Here is a 22587-nt window from a genome sequence, read left to right on the forward strand (position 1 = left end):
AAGTCAGAATGCAAAATGTACAAGGAAGAAAGCAAGTTGTTCAAGTAAGAAAGCAAGTTGTTCCAGTCAGAATGCAAAAAGTACAAGTCAGAATGCAAAATGTACAAGTAAGAAAGCAAGTTGTACAAGTCAGAATGCAAAAAGTACAAATAAGAAAGCAAGTTGTTCAAGTCAGAATGCAAAAAGTACAAGTCAGAATGCAAAATGTACAAGTAAGAAAGCAAGTTGTTCCAGTCAAAATGCAAAAAGTTCAAGTCAGAGTGCAAAATGTACAAGTTAGAAAGCAAGTTGTACAAGTCAGAATGCAAAAAGTACAAGTAAGAAAGCAAGTTGTACAAGTAAGAAAGCAAGTTGTTCAAGTAAGAAAGCAAGTTGTTCCAGTCAGAATGCAAAATGTTCAAGTCAGAATGCAAAAAGTACATGTAAGAAAGCAAGTTGTACAAGTCAGAATGCAAAAAGTACAAGTAAGAAAGCAAGTTGTACAAGTCAGAATGCAAAAAGTACAAGTAAGAAAGCAAGTTGTACAAGTCAGAATGCAAAATGTACAGGTAAGAAAGCAAGTTGTACAAGTAAGAAAGCAAGTTGTTCAAGTAAGAAAGCAAGTTGTTCCAGTCAGAATGCAAAAAGTTCAAGTCAGAATGCAAAAAGTAAAAGTAAGAAAGCAAGTTGTACAAGTCAGAGTGCAAAAAGTACAAGTAAGAAAGCAAGTTGTTCAAGTCAGAATGCAAAAAGTACAAGTAAGAAAGCAAGTTGTACAAGTCAGAATGCAAAAAGTACAAGTAAGAAAGCAAGATGTTCAAGTCAGAGTGCAAACTGTACAAGTAAGAAAGCAATATGTTCAAGTCAGAATGCAAAATGTACAAGTAAGAAAGAAAGATTTCAAGTCAGAATGCAAACTGTACAAGTAAGAAAGCAAGATGTTCACGTCATAATGCCAAATGTACAAGAAAGAAAGCAAGATGTTCAAGTCAGAATGCAAAATGTACAAGTAAGAAAGCAAGATGTTTAAGTCAAAATGCAAACTGTACAAGAAAGAAAGCAAGATGTTCAAGTCAGAGTGCAAAATGTACAAGTAAGAAAGCAAGATGTTCAAGTCAGAGTGCAAAATGTACAAGAAAGAAAGCAAGATGTTCAAGTCAGAGTGCAAAATGTACAAGAAAGAAAGCAAGATGTTCAAGTCAGAGTGCAAAATGTACAAGTAAGAAAGCAAGATGTTCAAGTCAGAGTGCAAAATGTACAAGTAAGAAAGCAAGATGTTCAAGTCAGAATGCAAAATGTACAAGTCAGAAAGCAAGACGTAAAGTGCTAATATGCATATTATGCTTCCTCGCGTGTTTTTTTAGTAGACCAAAAATGTGCTTTGTAACTTTAAACTTTACACATTGGTTTCAAGCCGACGTAAAGCCAACAAGGACATGAGATGGCGGGTATCGTGGCGAGACGTCGACGTCCTGAAAACCAAAGGGAGCATCATCTCGGGATTCAGCAAGTCCAGGATCTCGTTAGAACAAGAGGTTGGAACAAAATCATGATGTTTATTAATGTATCAAACTTCTCGGGATCAGCGCTCGGTCGAATTATCCCTAGTGTCTATTTAGTTATGACTGATATGCGCTAACCTCTCCATATGCTCTTTTAAATAATGATTATATACTAATGTTCATATTTAAATAAAAATGCTTAACCCTAACTATAGAGAACTGATTTTGCTAAATATATTAATGAGAAAAAATATAACACTTTTTGTTACGATCACGACGGACGCGCTTATTGATTAAACGTACAAAAACTGTTTTGAAGTTGAATGTATGCATTTTTTTATTAATCATGAGTTTCCGGTACGGTTGCAAACATCCGACCCTCGAGCACGATTGAAAGGCGGTGAATGGGCAAGCCCAGTTACCGGTTTTCGCACGTGCGCTTGGATGGGCCTATTTATCAGCGCCGTAAACACATAAAATAAAACTAACAGTGTGTTAATAGTGTTAATACACTTCAGCGATATTCTTACATTATGCTGCTTAATATCCTCAACTGTTATTTTCCATGCGCAGTCAACAGGCACACACGAGGAACCTCCCCCGGTGTATGGAACCACGGGTCATTACCGCGGAAATAGTGTCTACATAAGGCGCTTTAATTTCTCCTCCATTGATCTAACTTCGAAAGTGTTCGCTGAAATGAGAACGGTACGAAGTCTATATACAGCACTTTAATATTACATGACTGACCAAACCTGGAAAGTGTTCGCTGAAATGAGAACGGTATGTAGTCTATACACAGCACTTTAATAGTACATGACTGACCAAACCTGGAAAGTGTTCGCTGAAATGAGAACGGTATGTAATCTATATACAGCACTTTAATAGTACTTGACTGACCAAACCTCGAAAGTTTTCACTGAAATTAGAACGGTATGGTGTCTAAAAGGGTGCTTCAATCTCTGTACTATCGACCTCGACCAAGAGTGTTCGCTGGAACACGAACGCTATGCATTCTATATAAGGCGCTTCAATTTCATTATTATTGACCTCGTTCAAAGTGTTCGCTGGGACAAGAACGCTATGTTTTCTTTATAAGGCGCTTCTGTTACCCAAAGAGTGATACTGCCCCAACATGTTCCCTAGAACAAGGAAAGTATGTTTTCTTTATAAGGCGCTTCTGTTACCCAAAGAGTGATACTGCCCCAACATGTTCCCTAGAACAAGGAAAGTATGTTTTCTTTATAAGGCGCTTCTGTTACCCAAAGAGTGATACCGCCCCAACATGTTCCCTAGAACAAGAAAAGTATGTTTTCTTTATAAGGCGCTTCTGTTACCCAAAGAGTGATACCGCCCCAACATGTTCCCTAGAACAAGGAAAGTATGTTTTCTTTATAAGGCGCTTCTGTTACCCAAAGAGTGATACCGCCCCAACATGTTCCCTAGAACAAGGAAAGTATGTTTTCTTTATAAGGCGCTTCTGTTACCCAAAGAGTGATACCGCCCCAACATGTTCCCTAGAACAAGGAAAGTATGTTTTCTTATAAGGCGCTTCTGTTACCCAAAGAGTGATACCGCCCCAACATGTTCCCTAGAACAAGGAAAGTATGTTTTCTTTATAAGGCGCTTCTGTTACCCAAAGAGTGATACCGCCCCAACATGTTCCCTAGAACAAGGAAAGTATGTTTTCTTTAAAAGGCGCTTCAATTTATATACAATTGACCTTGCCCAAAGGCGTTTCAATTTCTCTTCAAATGATCACGCCCCAAGGTTTCCGCTGGAACAAAAACGGTATATTATGGGGATGAACGCCAATGTCCTGTCTGATTTGATTTGGGATCGGTTTACCTCCACCTATGGACTGAGGTTTTCAACCTTTCTTTGAACAATGTGTAACCTTTCTCTATGTGTGGCTAACACCAGAATTCTTTTAAAAAGCAAAACGCAGTAACAAATTCCGTTTTCAAGTTCCAATTTAAAGTTTAAAACTTTAATGTTTATAAGAGTGCACTGCTTAATGAATTCAGGATAATATATCATCTCATATTTAAAAAAAATGTTTGGCCTGACAAGAAATATCTTTAAAGATATCTTATATGAGTATTAATTTACTGTGTAGTATTTCACTCAATATAAAAACTTCACAACCTGATAACTACAGGCGGCCCACAAATACAAAAAAAAACGTATAAATCATAAAACTGTAACAAGTAGGTATCGTGACATTATGGTATTATAACGATTAATTCCTGTGTACATGTGCCTTCTGTTTTCTTGGCAGATGTACAACCTTCGTCACAACAACATCGAGACGTTCATCGGCGCATGCGTGGACCCGGAGAGCATAGCTGTTCTGTCAGAGATCTGTCCCCGGGGAAGTCTTATGGTAAGGTTCTGACCTTGTCAGCGAAAATGAGTGCTGTGGAAGTAAGGTAGTAATGTTTACCGAGTGTTCAGGGTGAGGAATCACGCGACTTCAACGGGGTTCTCACATGTGTCACCACGGTTAAAAACTGATGTAAACATGCAAGAAAGTGACAGTTATTTCTAAATAACTTTTTTGAGAGAAAAGATGGGAAAATATTTCTTAGCCTATAAAAGACTATGCTATTTTCTGCTTCTATAAGTGTGAAATATATTGGATTTACTTGTATTTTAACGATGCAATCCTTGGTCAAAATTTCATGTGCTACATAAATGTTGTTACATATATGTGCTTTAAATTGTTTTTCATGTTTCGATACAATGTTCGTGCTTTGAAATGTAAATATATAGTATAGCGTTTTAGGATTCATTTTCTCTATTGTTGAACAATAGATGAGTCAAATTCAGTTATGTTTTCGTTTGATTATTTTACTAGTTCCCGAGTTGGTTTGTGTTTTCCATAGTTATTTTTATTCAATTTAGAGGTCAATCTCAGAACGAGGCTGCTTGTCCTACGGAAAGACCATCCGTTGGCGCAAAACGCTTTTTGACTAGGAATCCATCTAATTACACATATAAAAGCAGCGGAATTGAAATTATTCGAGTTTGTTGTTTGTCTGCTTATAATGTTTAGTTTTTTTCTTACTGAAAATTGCGAATTTCAAAGACTTATTTGGGGAAAATCGGGGTCCGCCGCTACGACAAATAGGGTCAAATTGCCCCGGCTATTACTTAAGCGAATGATAACAGTAGTTTACTACATATTCCAAAATATGTATTTCGGTAATCGAATATTCGAATATTCGATCGAAAGAATTACCGAATATTCGAATATCAATTTTGCCATTCGTTTGCATCCCTAATTTTAACGATGGAATCCTTTACCAAAATTTCGAATCTCCCAAGGCATAACTTGTCCGGGTCAATGGATGTTAATGTTTTTCGTGTTCCACTTCTTAAAATAGAGTTCATACTCGACTTAGTTTACCAACTGCCAAGTTTTTCCTGATTATTTCGGTACCCTTCTTTTGACCATACCTTGATGACGTAGTACACAATAAGTAGACCACGTGTACACACAATCTCTCTATTGTGTGACACCACCGTTACGCGTCTACACGCTAATGGACCTTACCCAGTAAGGAAAACGCATAAAATCGTCGTGCGACTGAAATCTAGGCTGCTAGAGTATACAATCTTCGGCAAAAAACAGAACGTGTCAAGTTATTCAAGATATGTTGTAATTGTTTTCCAGGATATAATAGCCAACGACAGTATCGAACTAGACTGGGCATTTAGACACTCCCTCATCAATGATATCGTCCAGGTAAGACCAGCCCAGTCAAAGGATTTAACGGCACATAACTTTTGTCAAAGCCGGATTTTTATATGTTAAATATTTTACTCATATGTTGTTAACGTTTGGTTGGATTACCATAGCAAATCGAAAAAAAACACCTGTAAATTACGTTTCACATTATAATAAAATTGTGACTCCCCATGTAGCTGTTCCATTTAAAATGACACCACTAAAATTATCACTATTCGTATGAACAATTTTGATACAACGGCGTAACTCAATTCCTTCCCTCTCATGTCAGGGCATGAAATACCTCCACAACAGTGAGATCTCGGTCCACGGCCAATTGAGGAGCTCCAACTGTGTGGTTGACAGCAGGTTCCTCCTCAAGATTAAAGGATTTGGACCCAAATGTTTCCAGGAACAGGAATATAAGACTCACAGACTTGGATTCATGAATCCTTCCAGTAAGGATAAACTTGATTATGTTGAATCTAGTATTTTACTTTATCCTTAAATTATTTTGAGTTATAATTTGTCGATTCCAAGTAATTGCGACGCATAAATCGTTAAAGTTATTGCACAGCCAAGAAGAATTGAGAAGCAAACAATCGTAAAGCACGGAAGTCAATTTTTAATCATACAGACCTATGCATTTATAGTTCATATAAGGCATTATCTTGGTTTAATTATATTGAATGACTGATATACATATTTCATTTTAAAATACGACATGTCCTCAAAGATGGCGGTTAATACGTCCGGTCATATATAATTGACGTGATAAAACTACACAACACGAACAGAACTTCAAAAAAATACATAACTGTGAACAGCCTCTCCAAAACGCTGAAAGCAATATGAAACATTTTATTTATAGTCGATACCTATATACCAAATTTCAAGACTGGATTCAGAGATCATTTATAAGAAACGTGAGATCACACATATTTTAAATGTTCAACAACTGATCCAACTGGTTTTATTGCAATACATTACATGAAATGTTGCACAGAGAGTCCTATATCTTCAGAGAAACTATGGACAGCCCCGGAGATATTGCGAGTCTCCGGATGGCACCCGGGAACGAGGGAAGGTGACGTATACAGTTTTGCTATAATACTACAGGAGCTCATCTTGCGGGGAGCGCCCTTCGAGACCAGCGACCTTAGCAGTGCAGGTACACATCATAACAATGATTTTGACGCAAAACGTTCAGCAGAAATCGGGGGTCGGGGTGGGGGTGGGGTGGGGGGTTCACAGTTTGATCACCAGCGCAATGTTATTCTTTGCCAACCGTAAAAACTAAAAGCGACATTTTAATTTTTATTTAGGCCGAACGGTCGAACATTCATGATTTGATGGTTTTGTAATAACTCAGTCTTGTGCCCTAGAACATATGACCATATCTTGTATTGTAATTACTACAGATATCCTTGAGAAGGTGGAGCAGTCGTGTGACCCTCCGTTCCGACCGAGCCTCTCCCAGATCCCCGACTGCTCAACCGACCTGATCGACGTGATGGAGCAGTGCTGGGCCGAGGAAAAGTTTAAGAGACCCTCGTTTGACCAGGTCGACACGAGTCTCAAACGTATCCTCAAGTACGGCAGTAGCTATTAGTATACGTCCATTGCATTAAACTGGCGAATCCATTATGAGGGAAGCATGAAGTACGTCGTTTCTGACTTAGCATAATATTTTCTCCCTTATGCTAAAATTTGATATTGCTTATACTTATTATGACCTGGTGTGAAGCGCACACCTTAAGATTGCTTATAACGATGTTTTATTGACGTAAATTCCAACCCAAGCAACGACAAGGGAACAACAACATAGTTCAAACTCTTATATTCCGCATAGAACTGATCCCACACAAGGCTTTAAGCATACACTGTTTTAAATAACGTTAGGATTGTGTTCACTTTTCACCAATGCCTGACCGTCGCAGCATGTATATGGACAACCTGTATGTTGTGTCTAATGGTGCAGTCACACTATAGCGTATGGCATTAACGTATGTGAGCGTACGATAAAAATTGCTCATGCGCTCGCATACGCTGATATACGTTAGGGGTATGTTAGGCATAAGTTTTTAGCGTTCCAAGCACGCTGACATACGTCAGTGTGCGTTGTTATACGCAGAGGCCAAAAATATTTTTTATGTTCAAAAAATTTAAGCGTATGCGAGCGTATAGCATATACGTTACGCATATGCTCATCATACTCTGGACATAAGCTTGATACTCAAGAGTGACACTAAAGGTACGTTACTCATATGTCAAGTACGCATCTCATACGATGGCATGAAAGTGGTCAGTTGAGCTGTTAATATATATAGGGTTCTACTTCATCATCTTCGTCAGTTGTAGATCGACAGAGAGACTATGGAGGTAGCTCTTCTCCATCACCATTGCGAACGTATAAATTTAACAATTTATTATGCTCAACGAAATAGAAGACAAGGAAGAAGGAGGAGGAGAATAAGACGCCAAATCTGGGTGAGACCATGGATTGGACGACGACGTCAGTTTGGCCTGTATGACCAGCTCATGGTTGAACTCAGAAATGAGGACCAGAGATCGTTCAAAAACTTCTTGCGTATGCCCCCTGAGATGTATGATGAGCTGCTACAGAGGGTGGGTCCAAACATCATACTAGGTACAGGCCTTCCCTAAAGCATGGTCTGAAGCTTGCATTGACTTTGCGTCATCTTGCCTCTGGAAGCACTTATGCACAATGCAGTATGGATGGAGGGTCCCGCATAACACCATGTCAGTCGTTGTTAGAGAGGACAAAAGCCAAGCCATAATCGATGAGTATTTGCCTGAAGTGATGAACTGCCCCACTACTCCAGAGGGATGGCGTGATATTTCTGTCAAATTCCTCAAAAAGTGGAACTTCCCATCTTAAGGATGCTGCCAGACTCAGCAACTCTCTTCTGCAAGGACTCGAGGATGTCATTTGTCTGGATTCTGAGGTCTTTTTCTAGACGATGAATGGACAGTTAGGCTCCTCCAGGTCTTTTTGCATCTCAGCACATGCAGTCTCAGCTCAAACTTACTCATAAGCTAACATACGTTATACAAACGTTACTCATAAGCTCACATACGTTATGCATACGTTACTCATACGCTTGCATACGCTACCCACACGGTGATAAACGCTACACTGACGGTGACTTAGGTTAACATACGCTAACACACGTACGCAAACGTTTCTCATGCGCTACCTGTACGTCGGTTATACGTTATACAAACGCTGTTCACACGCTATTCATACGTTTGTAAAGGACTGTCGCCGATAGCTCGGGTTTAAACGCTCGAAAACTGTGCGTATAAGTAATTTTTCTAAAATTTTCACACGCAATACATACGTTTCTATCATACGCTAGAGTGTGACTACACCATAACGGAGAGCACAGCGTTAGCAATGCTAAAACATAAGCGCAATAAACATCTAGGACGGAGCAGTTACGCTAACGATGGTGAATCACCAAAAATGGTCAAGCTTGAACTGAATGTATTTTTGTCAACCTATCAGGTCCAATCGGATAGCAACATAGTGAACAGGATGATGTCTTGCATAAAGCATTCAGCAGACAGCGCTGGACTTGAATATAACGCTATCACACGCAATTCCAGTTACATGATGGAATTTGGAATGAAGCACACACACGCACGCAGGCACGCACGCACACACGAACACACGAACACACGCACACACACACACACAAACACACATTGTAAGTTATTTTGTAAATTAAGTTAATATATAGTGTTATGTTTTATAATATCCCGCACAGATCGAAAGGGAGTAACATAATGGACAACCTAATGACCCGCATGGAGCAGTATGCAAACAACCTGGAGAGCTTGGTGGAAGAGAGGACAACCGCCTACCTCGAGGAGAAGAAGCGGGCGGAGGACCTGCTCTACAGGATGCTACCAGAGTGAGTATCCCCTGAAGTAACCCCTACAGTAAATATAGTTTGTTTTGTTGAATATGTGGGAAGGTTTTACTTTTCGCAATTCAAAACCTTGCGGATTAGTAATTTAACGATGTTTGTCTGTGTTTAAACAATGGCGTGAAAATAAAACAATTTACAGTAATTTATCTTAGCGCACCAACGCTTTCTTTCACAGTGGTCCCTCGAGAGCATTTAATACCAAATATATTAACGTTGAGCTTGTTTGAAGGATCAAGCCAAACAGCCCATCAACAAGAGTAACATGGCACAGCGATAACATACATATATAACAAATATATAAAGAATCGTTATCGGTCAATGTAGGGGTAACAATATAAAATAATATAGACATGTGCTAAGGTGAAAAGCTTTCATTTGCCACTTATACTGCCAATGAACAGCCTCAAAAAACCCAAACTCCTGTGTTCATATGTTTTTATTTTAATAATTGGGTATGGGGCTACAAAATCCCCAGTCAAAATGCGCCAAAATATCGCTATAAGTTTATATTAAATGTTGTTTTTTTCGTTTCGATTATTAAAATCAAATAAGTTAAACATAATAATGCGTTAAAGAAATGCATCATTATATATTGTGCGCCTTAAAACAGTGTGTCTTTTGACTGAAATGTGCTATACTTTCTACAAGCAGCTTTACCAATTAAGAATGAAAAAAGCTATTGCATGGCCTCCTCATTTCAAAATATGCAATTTGTTCAGACATCAAACCACTTTCATCAACAGGGTTGTGTTGATTAAAAACGATCGTTTTTCCTTAGGTCCGTGGCAAGGCAGCTGCAACACGGCAACCAGGTGGAACCCGAGACGTTTGACTGTGTGACGATCTACTTCAGTGACATCGTGGGCTTCACCACCATCGCGGGCAGGTCCAACCCCTTGCAGGTCGTCAACCTACTGAACGACCTCTACACCACGTTTGACGCCATCATCGATAACCTCCGTGTATACAAGGTAAAGTTGCATTACATTAGGTTCGCATCAAAAAAAATTCGCGGTGTGCCAACCTTACGAAGTAAAGCAATTAATGATACGTTGTTTTAATGATATTTAGTTATTGGTGTGTACATTTCTTTGCGTTACATTGGCGTTACATTAATATTTCTATTGCGCTTCCTAAGATGATATACGTTATTTTCATATAATGATGAACGCAATTATTTCCGATTAATTTTGATAGTTTAAAACTTCGTGATTGCGATTGGTCAAATGCAGTTTTATTGTGTTTAATAGTTTGTGACGTCGATAAAACCAATGACATCATTGGCGCGACCGCTGCTCAAATTATGCTGCGTCCAATAGTGTTAGATACGTTATAAAAATGCTTTTTACTTTGATTTCTCTGGAGAAAGTTTGCACATAATTGATGGTAAATATTATATCAGAATTGCGGTTCATCGGTGTATGAAAACGCTTTACGTGAATCTGTTTTTGTTTATAAACATTTATTTTTGCACATGTGTGAGATGCAGTTGTTAGTAGCGGGGATTCAAACATGTATCAAAAAACGCCAAGTAACGACATTTTTAAACGTTAACGATCTTTTTTAAATAGAATACATACAAATATATAAGATACCTAGACACAAGAACAAGCACATGTCATTTTTCTTGCGACTTAACAGGTGGAGACGATTGGTGACGCCTACATGGTAGCATCAGGCCTGCCGATACGTATCGGGGACAGCCATGTGGCCGAGATCGCAAACATGGCTCTGGCTATCCGGACGTCTGTAGAAATATTCAAAATTCGACATTTACCCTCAGAGCCTTTACGAATACGGATTGGTATACACTCAGGTAAAATGACAAAACTAGTAAAAGTATACAAATACCCGGAACAACGGTCTTAAATCGTGCATCATTGGGTTTAGTACCCAGATAATGATTTTTGCCCGCAGATGCTCATCGGAAATAACTTAGTAGTTTCTAGACAATAAAATTGAACATTTAATTGCTGTTCCCAGAACAGTATTAATCTAATAAAATATATGTGTGCTAATTGTATTAAGGTTTTTATAATACTGCGGGAGCTGTGGGTTTCACAACAAAGTACTGTCCGATTGGTGATTTGGTTTCCATGTAACTTTGATGAAAATTAACATATTATATAGTGTAAATACAAATATTTATGGTTTATATATTTTAATGGTTTATATAAACAATTCAAAATATATAGAATATTCAAAATGTACAACCAGGTCCAGTGGTAGCGGGAGTTGTGGGCCTGACGATGCCGCGCTATTGCCTGTTTGGGGACACCGTGAATACTGCATCCCGAATGGAATCCAACGGTGAAGGTCGGTTGATACCTCACATACGTAAAATAGATTTAATAGAAACTAAATGTGTGCTTTTTCCGTAGGAATTTGAAAAAAATGCCTTATTCAAATCTACGTGTGCTGTCTTCATTCCAGCGATGAAGATTCATATATCAGGTCCGTGCATGAAACTGTTGGAAGCGTACGGAGACTATGACATAGAACTTCGAGGGAACACTGAAATAAAGGCGAGTGTAGTCGGTTTGATATAAATAGTTTCATAGGAAATGTATTGCTTTTCTATAAACAGTGATTGTTTGTCTGACGAGTTTATGTTCTGTACCATTCTCCTAATGAGTGACCTGCACGAATCTGACGAGTTTATGTTCTGTACCATTCTCCTAATGAGTGACCTGCACGAAATAACATAAAGAAATTTTGTAATCTGGGATTGCTTATTTCTATTCAAAGAAAAATAATATTGTTTAATAATGAGTTGCGTAGTAAAATTATTATATCACTAATTTGAATTTTAGGGCAAAGGCGTCATGCAAACGTTTTGGTTAAATGGACAAAAGGGAAATAACCATACGCCGGCAAAGTCAAAAACCTGCCAGCCGAGTCCTAAAGCATCCTTTAAAAACACTTCAATCACCAAAACATATTCCTTGCAAGAAACCAGTAAATCCCAAACACCAAAAAGCGTAATCAACGGCAACGCCCCAGGTGGGGGAGGAGGAGGAGGGCAAAAGAATTATTCAAGTACAGGAACTGACACAAACTCTTTACATCTGCCAACGGAAGAACAACTTGAAGAGCGACGCGGTTCTGGTAGCTTGTTTGGAGGTGATGAGTTGGTAGAAGGACGTGCTTTCAAAACAGCCGCTAACGACATGTATCGGGTAGTTGTAGAATCTCAGAGAGGAAGGAAAGCGTTTATGGATATTGGAGGTCCGCGTGTGGCAACATCTGAGTCTGTGAAACTGGAAGAAAAGAGTGGCAACGCTTTTGGTAACCTTCCAAAGGAAAATTTACCAAACGTGGACTAACACCAGCTCGTGTTTATTCATATCCATCGTCGGATACCAACGAGTGACCCATTGTGTTTCCCTCCATTCATCGTTGATACTCGGACAGGGCATCCCTTGCAAGTGTTAGTGGTTCTAGAAAGCCACCGTAGAGTTGTCGAATGGATGTTCTGTAAACTTGACAACACACGTCATGTTTTTGTCTTAAGAACTTATTATTCGTTTTCAAAATTGCAGTTGTTCGTGAATATACAATGAACAATGATGATACGCGAGGTTAACTTACAAATGTAACTTGTTGAAATTATTAGTCAACATGTACAACAGTTGTTCATGGCAAATATAATATTATATATAAATTTAAAATGATAGGACAATGATGGTGATGAATATCTAGTCGGTGCACATCCACGTATTAACCAATGTGCTTGTTTTATTTTTCAGGATCATAAGATTCAAAAATATGTTTGTTTATAAAATTCTCAACAATCGGATTTTTATAATCGATGTTAGTAAAATGTATTTATTTCATATCAATTTGCATTTTTAATAAGAAAACGGTTTGTTTTTTTCAATTTTAATAATAATATATTGAATGGAAAGAGGAAAATGTGTGATCCCGTGTTCTGTTGAAAAAGCCGTAGCTAGGAAATCACTGTTGACATAATGCGCAAGGTATTCTTTTTCCGGTACTTCGAAACTGGTTCCTATTAATTTTCAAAACCTAGGCATTAAACGTTGTTGTTATTTTCTTGGGCTAAAACCTCAATTTTTGGTACGCGGTATTTAGGGGCTAGCGACGGAGGGTATGGTACACTCGCTTTTCTTTTACAATTATAATTATCTTAACGGCAAGATAAAATTATTTGTTCATTTGCATTATCTGCAAATCATGCGTATCATGACTAACAGAATTGGTCGGTATGTAGTCGATATAAAAAGCCGCCATTAAGTATGTTTGGCAGGTATTTTCCTTGGCAGACTGTTAGGGAAAAAATGAATGTCCAAACATGAAATAAATGGTTATTGCAAACGAAAAATATTTTTATTTGCAACTCTTTTTTACAATTAACGAGTGGGGTTTTCATACGTTTGTATAAAAGAACAGCTGATATTTGTAAACTAAGTATCATTTGTAGATAGTTTGACTGTCAAGAACGCAATATGTTTCAATGTACAGCTTTAAGCCCCATTGGGAAATGTGGTTCCCAGTTAGTAATCTATTTCAATGAGTAATTCACTGAACTTTTTTAACGTAAACAGATCCGTATTTTATAACAAAAACAACAACAACAACAATAACATCATCATTATTAATAACAACAACAAGCAAAACTGACCAAGTACCATTTTTTCTGGAATATTCACAGCTTTTTTAAGATCATTCGGAGCCATCGTTGCTCCTAGTGTACATAAAAGAAGCGACGCGAATTGAAGGCAATTTAAATATTTTCCAACTAAAGCAGTAACTTTAGCCAATTGAAATTGAAAATAATATCAATTTTAACAGGCTGTCAGTATAATAAGTTGGAAAAGAGCTTGAATCAGTTTTAAATCGAATCTTCTTTTCTTTTCGTCTTTAAACATTCGACATTATATTACAGAAATGGTGAATAAAGTTTTTTTCAAGCAGCATCCATATGAGAGGACATATTCACGCGCAATTTGATTAAGCCGTTTCCAAACAACAAACGGAAATAAAGTAGCAACTGGGAAGCATACCTGACTTACAACGTTCTCTTGTTCATCATTTTTGGTTTCATAATAACTGGTTGTGGCCTTACTTCGCCACTTCCGACATTTTGTTGGAGGATATGTATTGAAACATGAAATAAGAAGAGTATTAAGATACTAATGTAAGAAAACTAGAGAATAAACTAGTGAATTTCAAACTAGTTATATACGTTTAACTTCTGAATATAAATATGGAGCAAAATAGTTATTGCATAACATACTTTTGTATTTAATATATCCCTAATCATGCTTGGAAGGGTGAGTTTCCATGCATTGATTAAGTGCAATTCATAATTAAGCATTGTGTATGGTACATGGTATATGTGTTTCCCTGTATATATATCATGATGTTTGTCTTTGGCCAAAAACTTGCGTTTGCTGTTATTGCCATTCAAATGAAACTGAACTGCATTTTATTTCTTTTTAATCGTAAATATACATCGAACGAAAGAAAAACTGCAACTGTAAAATAACACCTTTAAATAAAGATCTCAAAAGGTATCGGAATACCTTAAAGACATACTTATGAGAAACAGGTAATGTTATTCCAGATACCCTCAAAAACCTGCTTGTACGTGTATATGCAGTTTCTTAAAAAAAAACCGGAAGAATTCAAATAGAATTCACTTTCCAATGTCTCTGCATTGGGCCATTTTTGTCAAAGCTTGTAAAAACACAAGTTGGTTTCATATGAGACCATTTCATATGTTCATAAGAAGATGTCCTGTTTGTTGTTTTTTCTAACCACTGACTTATGCTTGTGTTATATAAAGATTGAGGAACCTTAAATGAAACCTGATAACAAAAAAAATTATATAACCCCTTCCACGCTTTAAACTGATTTTTTTCGCATCAACAGATTCATATTTCTCTTTTTTATTTCCATATAATTATACCATATTTGAAGTGGAGATGAACATACATGATCTGCATTTTTATTGTTCACCATAGTGCATATACATAAGTAACTGTATAAATATGTAATGAAGGCTGATATTGTCTCATCTGTGGCGGTAAATTTGTCCACCATTTTTACCGCCAAATTGGACGTTGCGCAGGTATCTATTTTTCTGAAATATTCAAAATCCTTTCAAATTATAAGTTTCCATTATTAACATTAAACCCAGACATGTTTTTAATAAAAGGCTAAGATACCACAGAAACGGTGCCATTGCTATGCTGGGGTTATATCCTGATTACGAAAATGTGCCTTTCTTCCCAAGACGTAAATGCTCACGTCTTTGCTTCTTCTGTGAGTGTTACCAAATAAAGTTGAGTATTTGATTTTTTAAATGTCGCCCTAAACTTCCTTCAGTCATGGCAATAGTGTAATTGTCAGAAACAATTACAATAGGTGTGAATAATAGCAAGAACAGCATTTTTTGTGATATAGACTTTAAAACAATATTTTTTAATTTCGTCTAAAGCCGATGTAACTTTAGATAACATGTTTTTATAATGCGCATACGTAAAACGCATGTGATCATATCAAAAAACATATTATGTCCTTTTAAAACGAAACTATTCCTAGTTTCACACTGCGTGTATGATCGTGAATCTATAAAATCATGTCTTTTTAAATGTACATGATATATTAACAATATAAAAGATCATATTTTGTTATATATACATAACATTATATGGAATTGTGAAACTCCACAATTATTCATTGTAAAAAACATTTTACTTTGCGTTTTGATTTTTTATTAAGCAGAGTAGCGCCATAACATAATAGGATGATTCATGCGAATAAACCGGCATTGGCTTGTACATGATCACTAGCAATATACCTCTACTGCTGTTGAGTGTTGACTACATCCATGTGGAACTTAAATGGGCTGCCTGCAATAGAAATAAACAAACTTACTGTAATGTAAAAAGTGATCAGACCAGCCAAAACTGTACTGCAAATAGAAGTGACCAGACCAGCAAAAACTGTACTGCAAATAGAAGTGACCAGACCAGCAAAAACTGTACTGCAAATAGAAGTGACCAGAACAGCCAAACATGTATTGCAAATAGAAGTGATCAAACCAGCCAAAACTGTACTGCAAATAGAAGTGACCTGACCAGCCAATACTGAACTGCAAACAGAAGTGACCAGACTAGCCAAAACTGTACTGCAAATAGAAGTGACCTGACCAGCCAATACTGAACTGCAAACAGAAGTGACCAGACCAGCCAAACATGTATTGCAAATAGAAGTAATCAGACCAGCCAAAACTGTACTGCAAATAGAAGTGACCTGACCAGCCAATACTGAACTGCAAACAGAAGTGACCAGACTAGCCAAAACTGTACTGCAAATAGAAGTGAACAGACCAGCCAAAACTGTACTGCAAATAGAACATTCGGAGCTACTCGGCCATTTTTTTCAAAAACAACCTCGGATGTATTTGGACGGTTTACATAGTCAAAAAGAGGTACGTTTAAGTCCGCTTCAAGTAGATCGCGTAGTAATTTTATTTAGCAGTTAAACTTTATGTCTTTACTCTTGAAAAACTTAATTATGTTTGCACTAATACACTTCACTGGTAATCAATTTAAACTTAGATCAATTAATACAACTCTAAAACACTAAATTTAATTAACGATATAATTTAAAAAAAAATACAAACTACTTCAACTGATGTACCGGCATACATCCGACTTTGTTTTTGAAAAAAAATGGCCGAGGAGTTCCGAATGCAAATAGAAGTGCCCAGACCAGCCAAAACTGTACTGCAAATGAAGTGACCAGACCAGCCAAAACTGAACTGCAAATAGAAGTAACTAGACCAGCCAAAACTGTACTGCAAATAGAAGTGACCAAACCAGCCAAAACTGTACTGCAAATAGAAGTAACTAGACCAGCCAAAACTATACTGCAAATAAACGCGACCAGATCAGCTAATACTGTACTACAAATAGAAGTGACCAGACTAGCCAATACTGTACTGCAAATGAACGTGACCACACCAGCCAAACTGTTCTGCAAATAGAAGTGACCAGACCAGCCAATATCGTACTGCAAATAGAAGTGACCAGACCAGCCAATACTGTACTGCAAATAGAAGTGACAAGACTAGCCAATACTGTACACCAAATGAACGTCACCAGACTAGCCAATACTGTACTGCAAATGAACGTCACCATACTAGCCAATACTGTACTACAAATGAACGTCACCAGACTAGCCAATACTGTACTACAAATGAACGTCACCAGACCAGCCAATACTGTACTACAAATGAACGTCACCAGACCAGCCAATACTGTACTACAAATAAACGTCACCAGACTAGCCAATACTGTACTACAAATGAACGTGACCATACTAGCCAATACTGTACTACAAATGAACGTGACCATACTAGCCAATACTGTACTACAAATGAACGTGACTATACTAGCCAATACTGTACTACAAATGAACGTCACCAGACTAGCCAATACTGAACTACAAATGAACGTCACCAGACCAGCCAATACTGTACTACAAATGAACGTGACCATACTAGCCAATACTGTACTACAAATGAAGGTGACCATACTAGCCAATATTGTACTGCAAATAGAAGTGACCAGACCAGCCAATACTGTACTGCAAATAGAAGTGACCAGACTAGCCAATATCGTACTGCAAATAGAAGTGACCAGACCAGCCAATACTGTACTGCAAATGAACATGACCACACCAGCCAAAACTATTCTGCAAATAGAAGTGACCAGACCAGCCAATATCGTACTGCAAATAGAAGTGACCAGACCAGCCAATACTGTACTGCAAATAGAAGTGACCAGACTAGCCAATACTGTACTACAAATGAACGTCACCAGACTAGCCAATACTGTACTGCAAATGAACGTCACCAGACTAGCCAATACTGTACTACAAATGAACGTCACCAGACTAGCCAATACTGTACTACAAATGAACGTCACCAGACCAGCCAATACTGTACTACAAATGAACGTCACCAGACCAGCCAATACTGTACTACAAATGAACGTCACCAGACCAGCCAATACTGTACTACAAATGAACGTGACCATACTAGCCAATACTGTACTACAAATGAACGTGACCAGACCAGCCAATACTGTACTACAAATGAACGTGACCATACTAGCCAATACTGTACTACAAATGAAGGTGACCAGACTAGCCAATATTGTACTGCAAATAGAAGTGACCAGACCAGCCAATACTGTACTGCAAATAGAAGTGACCAGACTAGCCAATACTGTACTGCAAATAGAAGTGACCAGACCAGCCAATACTGTACTACAAATGAAGGTGACCAGACCAGCCAATACTGTACTGCAAATAGAAGTGACCAGACCAGCCAATACTGTACTACAAATGAAGGTGACCAGACCAGCCAATATTGTACTGCAAATAGAAGTGACCAGACTAGCCAATACTGTACTACAGATGAACGTGACCATACTAGCCAGTACTGTTCTGCAAAAAAACGTGACCAGACTAGCCAATACTGTACTACAGATGAACGTAACCATACTAGCCATTACTGTTCTGCAAAAAAACGTGACCAGACTTACTGTTCTGCAAGTAGAAATGACCAGACCAGCCAATACTGTACTGCAAATAAACGTGACCAGACTTATTGTTCTGCAAGTAGAAATGACCAGACCAGCCAATACTGTACTGTACTGTAAATAGAAGTGACCAGACTAGCTAATACTGTACTACAAATGAAGTGACCATACTAGCCAATACTGTTCTGCAAACAAACGTGACCAGACCAGCAAATACTGTACCGCGAATGAACGGGACCAGACCAGCCAATACTGTACTGCAAATAAACGTGACTAGACTTACTGTACTGCAAAAAGAAATGACCAGACCAGCCAATACTGTAGTGTACTGTAAATAGAAGTGACCAGACTAGCCAATACTGTACTACAAATAGAAGTGACAAGACCAGCCACTACTTACATTACTGCAATAAGCGAAACTACCAATTTAAGCATACAATTTTATGTTTAAAAAAGAAAGAAAATCATTCCTGTCAGTGGGGATGAAATCGAGTTCACATATTTTTTTAGACCATTTCTATACAGATGCAACAAATGCAGACAGCTTATTCTATTTTTTCCAAGGCATTGTAGCTTTTATTTGCACACAGACTTTAAACGATATTTCTTAATTCACTTTTTTGCCGATTTGGTATAAAGATTTTACTTTTTAAATTAGTGAAATTTAAGTATATGATATCACTGTTTATGCATTTGTGTTAATTTTGAATAACTGAGCAATATAAAAACATGTTTTATTTATATTTGGTTAGATTGATGAAACAGCCCGTACATCGTGAACCATCTATCACATATAATGGTAATGTATTAGGCGAGAATATGAACATAAAATAACTATTTAATATATGGCAAGTTGCTTCAATATTCTTGTTTAAATTCCCTTTAAAGTTAATATTGCAGAAAACTGAGCCTCCAAAACGTTCAAAGATTTAACAACTTTATTCTTGAATCAATTTGATTTATTCTAACTCTTTAATATTAACCATTTATTCTTCATATACTGTCTTCTAACACATCAAGATCTTTCACAACCAGAACGATTTCATTTCTATATACATGTCATTTGAATATGCTATACACTTCCTTAATATATTTGCTCAGTAATAATTCATACCTGGAATCTCTTCTTGGTTGTAAAATACATGGAGCTCATGCAGGCCAGTCTCCTGTGGCTGATATTTCAAAGTGACAGTGCCGTCAGCGTTGTCATCAATCAGGGGAAAAGCCCGCTTGCCAGATGGCATTGTGATAAAGGCTGGAAGAGGATAAATGAGTTTGTAAAGATGATATTCTGAAGTTTTATTTGAATCAAATGTTTCTGCTTTTCTTCTTAGACACCTTTTACTTATGACATACAGTTTATTTTCCAGATGTTCAATGTCATTACTTTGGTATTCAATTATACATTGAGTGAACACTTATAGGACTTTCGATAGTTATTTAAATTTATAGTATATAGAAAATACACAGCAATGACACTCATATTCATGGATATACTCTGAGGTCTAGCTTTCTGATCGAAAATGGGTCCTTTTGATGTTCTTATTCAATTTGTTTTACTTCTATTAGTATCCCCATATTGTAATTGTACAATATGGGGATACTAATAGAAGTAAAACATTTTTTTACATAAGACATCAAAGTTGATTATGGGCAGTCATCAATGTCATCTGCTTAACAAGATCCCCATACTTCACAGATATATCAATTGCTCTTCTTAATGCTTTCTACTCAACAATAGGCCCATTCTTCACAATTGTATCAACCATTCAAAAAATGAAAGATGGGAACGTACTCCTTAAATATTTTACATTCAACAAAGTCCAAAAGCTGCACTCACACAACCTCTTTTTGAAGACCTTGCTACACTTCTTATGTTGTATCTTTCAATGCTGTCTGCTCAAAAAGCATTCACATAATTTACAAGTGCACTTACCAGTAACATAGTTGAAGATGGGTCCAATTTGGATTAAGAACTCTTTTGGATGGTTCACACCGACGCCTGAATCGGCCCGGGTGGTATCGGCATTTGCGTAATTGCCAACCTCGAAATATACGAATAACAAAACACTTTACACTAACCCCAACGTATCCTATATCAAACTTGCAAATAAAATATGCAACAGCAACATTGATGATACATTAACATTGATGATATAGCAACATTGATGATACATTATGTTTAAAAGAACAGGAACCTATCAAAATGTATAAGTTTAAGGAATGAATTTGACCAACCTAATTGCGTTCATATCCCCGATAATGACATCAACCCCGCAATTCATTCCTTATATTTACCCCAAAAGTTCATTATTTCATTCAAGAATTGTTAAAAAACACTTCATTTCATTTAAGAAAACCTTTCAGTTATCCGTTCTTACCCTTTCTGTAAATAGAACGACCCGACTGTAACCGGAAACATTTTTTTCAAATGACGTCATAATAACGCGGGAAAAGATCAACCACTTGAAATCACTTTAAAACGTAAAATTGAAACACTTATAGCAACAGTACACTTAAAATATAATAAATTAACACTTTTAAAAATGTTGATTTATGTTTTACGGGACCTGCTGACACAATACAAACAATATCAAGATAGTTTTCATGTATATTGTTATGCGATGAATTGCGATCCGAACATATCCGAAGATGTTGCGTTCATCGATTGATGAACGCAATTGCCGAAAGGCAGTTCATTTAAGGAATGGAAATCGAGGTGTAAATATAAAACAATGAACGAACAGTATAAGTTAAATAATACTTACATAACTCAAAATGTAAAACACGAGTTCAAATTGAAAATTCGGGGTTATTTTTACTTTGTCCATGAAGCAGCTGTTACAATTATAATTGTTACCTAGAAACAATTAACCATTACATATTGTATAAGCAGATGTAAAAGATGGAAGGTAACTAGACCCTCTTGTGAGGCTAAGTCAGGGTAGGGTTAAATTTGCTCATCTGTATTTTTATTTATATCTTTTATTCTTGTCGATTTTTATTTATATTATTATTTCTCTTTGTAAGTAATCAAAGTCAGAATGATAAGAGTGTTGAAGAAATAAATGGTTCAGGTTAAATGCATTTGGAAAGGTCAAAGGTCAATGGAGGAAAAATACCATTCTTGAAACACCAAAAATATGCTTAAAGTGGTATTTTGTAGCAAGTCATTGAAGTCGCGTGGAAAGTTGACGTCATTTTTGAATAGGATTCAATGTTGTACCATGGAGGATCACGTGATAAAAATTGACCTGCCAACATGTTAATTTTTGTAAAATAAAACTAAAAAATATGTTTGATAAATATAACCTTTCTGAACAAACAATTGTATAAACTGATTAAAGAAAAATGAAACATCAAGATAAAACAACGTTCGTCTTATACCGTTATTGCACAGTTTTTGACACATTTATTGGGAATTTTAAAACTTGTCACCATGCTCGTCAACGTCGGATACCCCCGATACCCACCACGCTATGCCTCGTTGTTATACCATGCCACTGGAATTTGTCAACTTTGAAACGAGAGTTGTCGACATTTAAATCTTTATGTGTATGGTTTTGTATAAAGTGTAACGGAAGAAAGTGTATATATGTATGTGTGTGTGTTAGTTGTGGTTAACTTGAGTTAAATATATTAATACATGTAGTAGATCTACTTTTATATCTATGCACAAACTAGTTTCCGGTATTTCGCGAAGCACCGGTTCATGACTAAAGCCACCGACCTATATGCAGTAGCGAAACTAGTGTGGGGAAAGCCAGTGCCCTCCCCAACCACCAGTTGGCCGACAAATGAACCCTTAAACGCATAATTTTAACCTAATATCC

General features: G+C 37.1%; 1 protein-coding gene across 1 annotated transcript in view; it reads left to right on the forward strand.

Annotated features, from left to right (window-relative positions):
* Positions 1–12499, forward strand: part of LOC128216173 (atrial natriuretic peptide receptor 1-like) — a 31020-nt gene extending 18521 nt beyond the window's left edge. Inside the window, exons 7-19 of the mRNA XM_052922750.1 lie at positions 1394–1514; positions 2055–2189; positions 3763–3867; positions 5161–5232; positions 5507–5672; positions 6239–6385; positions 6636–6807; positions 9009–9155; positions 9952–10144; positions 10815–10989; positions 11391–11489; positions 11607–11698; positions 11987–12499. Coding sequence (XP_052778710.1) covers positions 1394–1514; positions 2055–2189; positions 3763–3867; positions 5161–5232; positions 5507–5672; positions 6239–6385; positions 6636–6807; positions 9009–9155; positions 9952–10144; positions 10815–10989; positions 11391–11489; positions 11607–11698; positions 11987–12499 — 2137 coding nt within the window. The remainder of the gene's footprint in view (positions 1–1393; positions 1515–2054; positions 2190–3762; positions 3868–5160; positions 5233–5506; positions 5673–6238; positions 6386–6635; positions 6808–9008; positions 9156–9951; positions 10145–10814; positions 10990–11390; positions 11490–11606; positions 11699–11986) is intronic.
* The last annotated feature ends 10088 nt before the right edge of the window (positions 12500–22587 follow it).

Source organism: Mya arenaria, chromosome 14 (genome assembly GCF_026914265.1).
Source record: "Mya arenaria isolate MELC-2E11 chromosome 14, ASM2691426v1".
NCBI lineage: Eukaryota > Metazoa > Mollusca > Bivalvia > Myida > Myidae > Mya > Mya arenaria.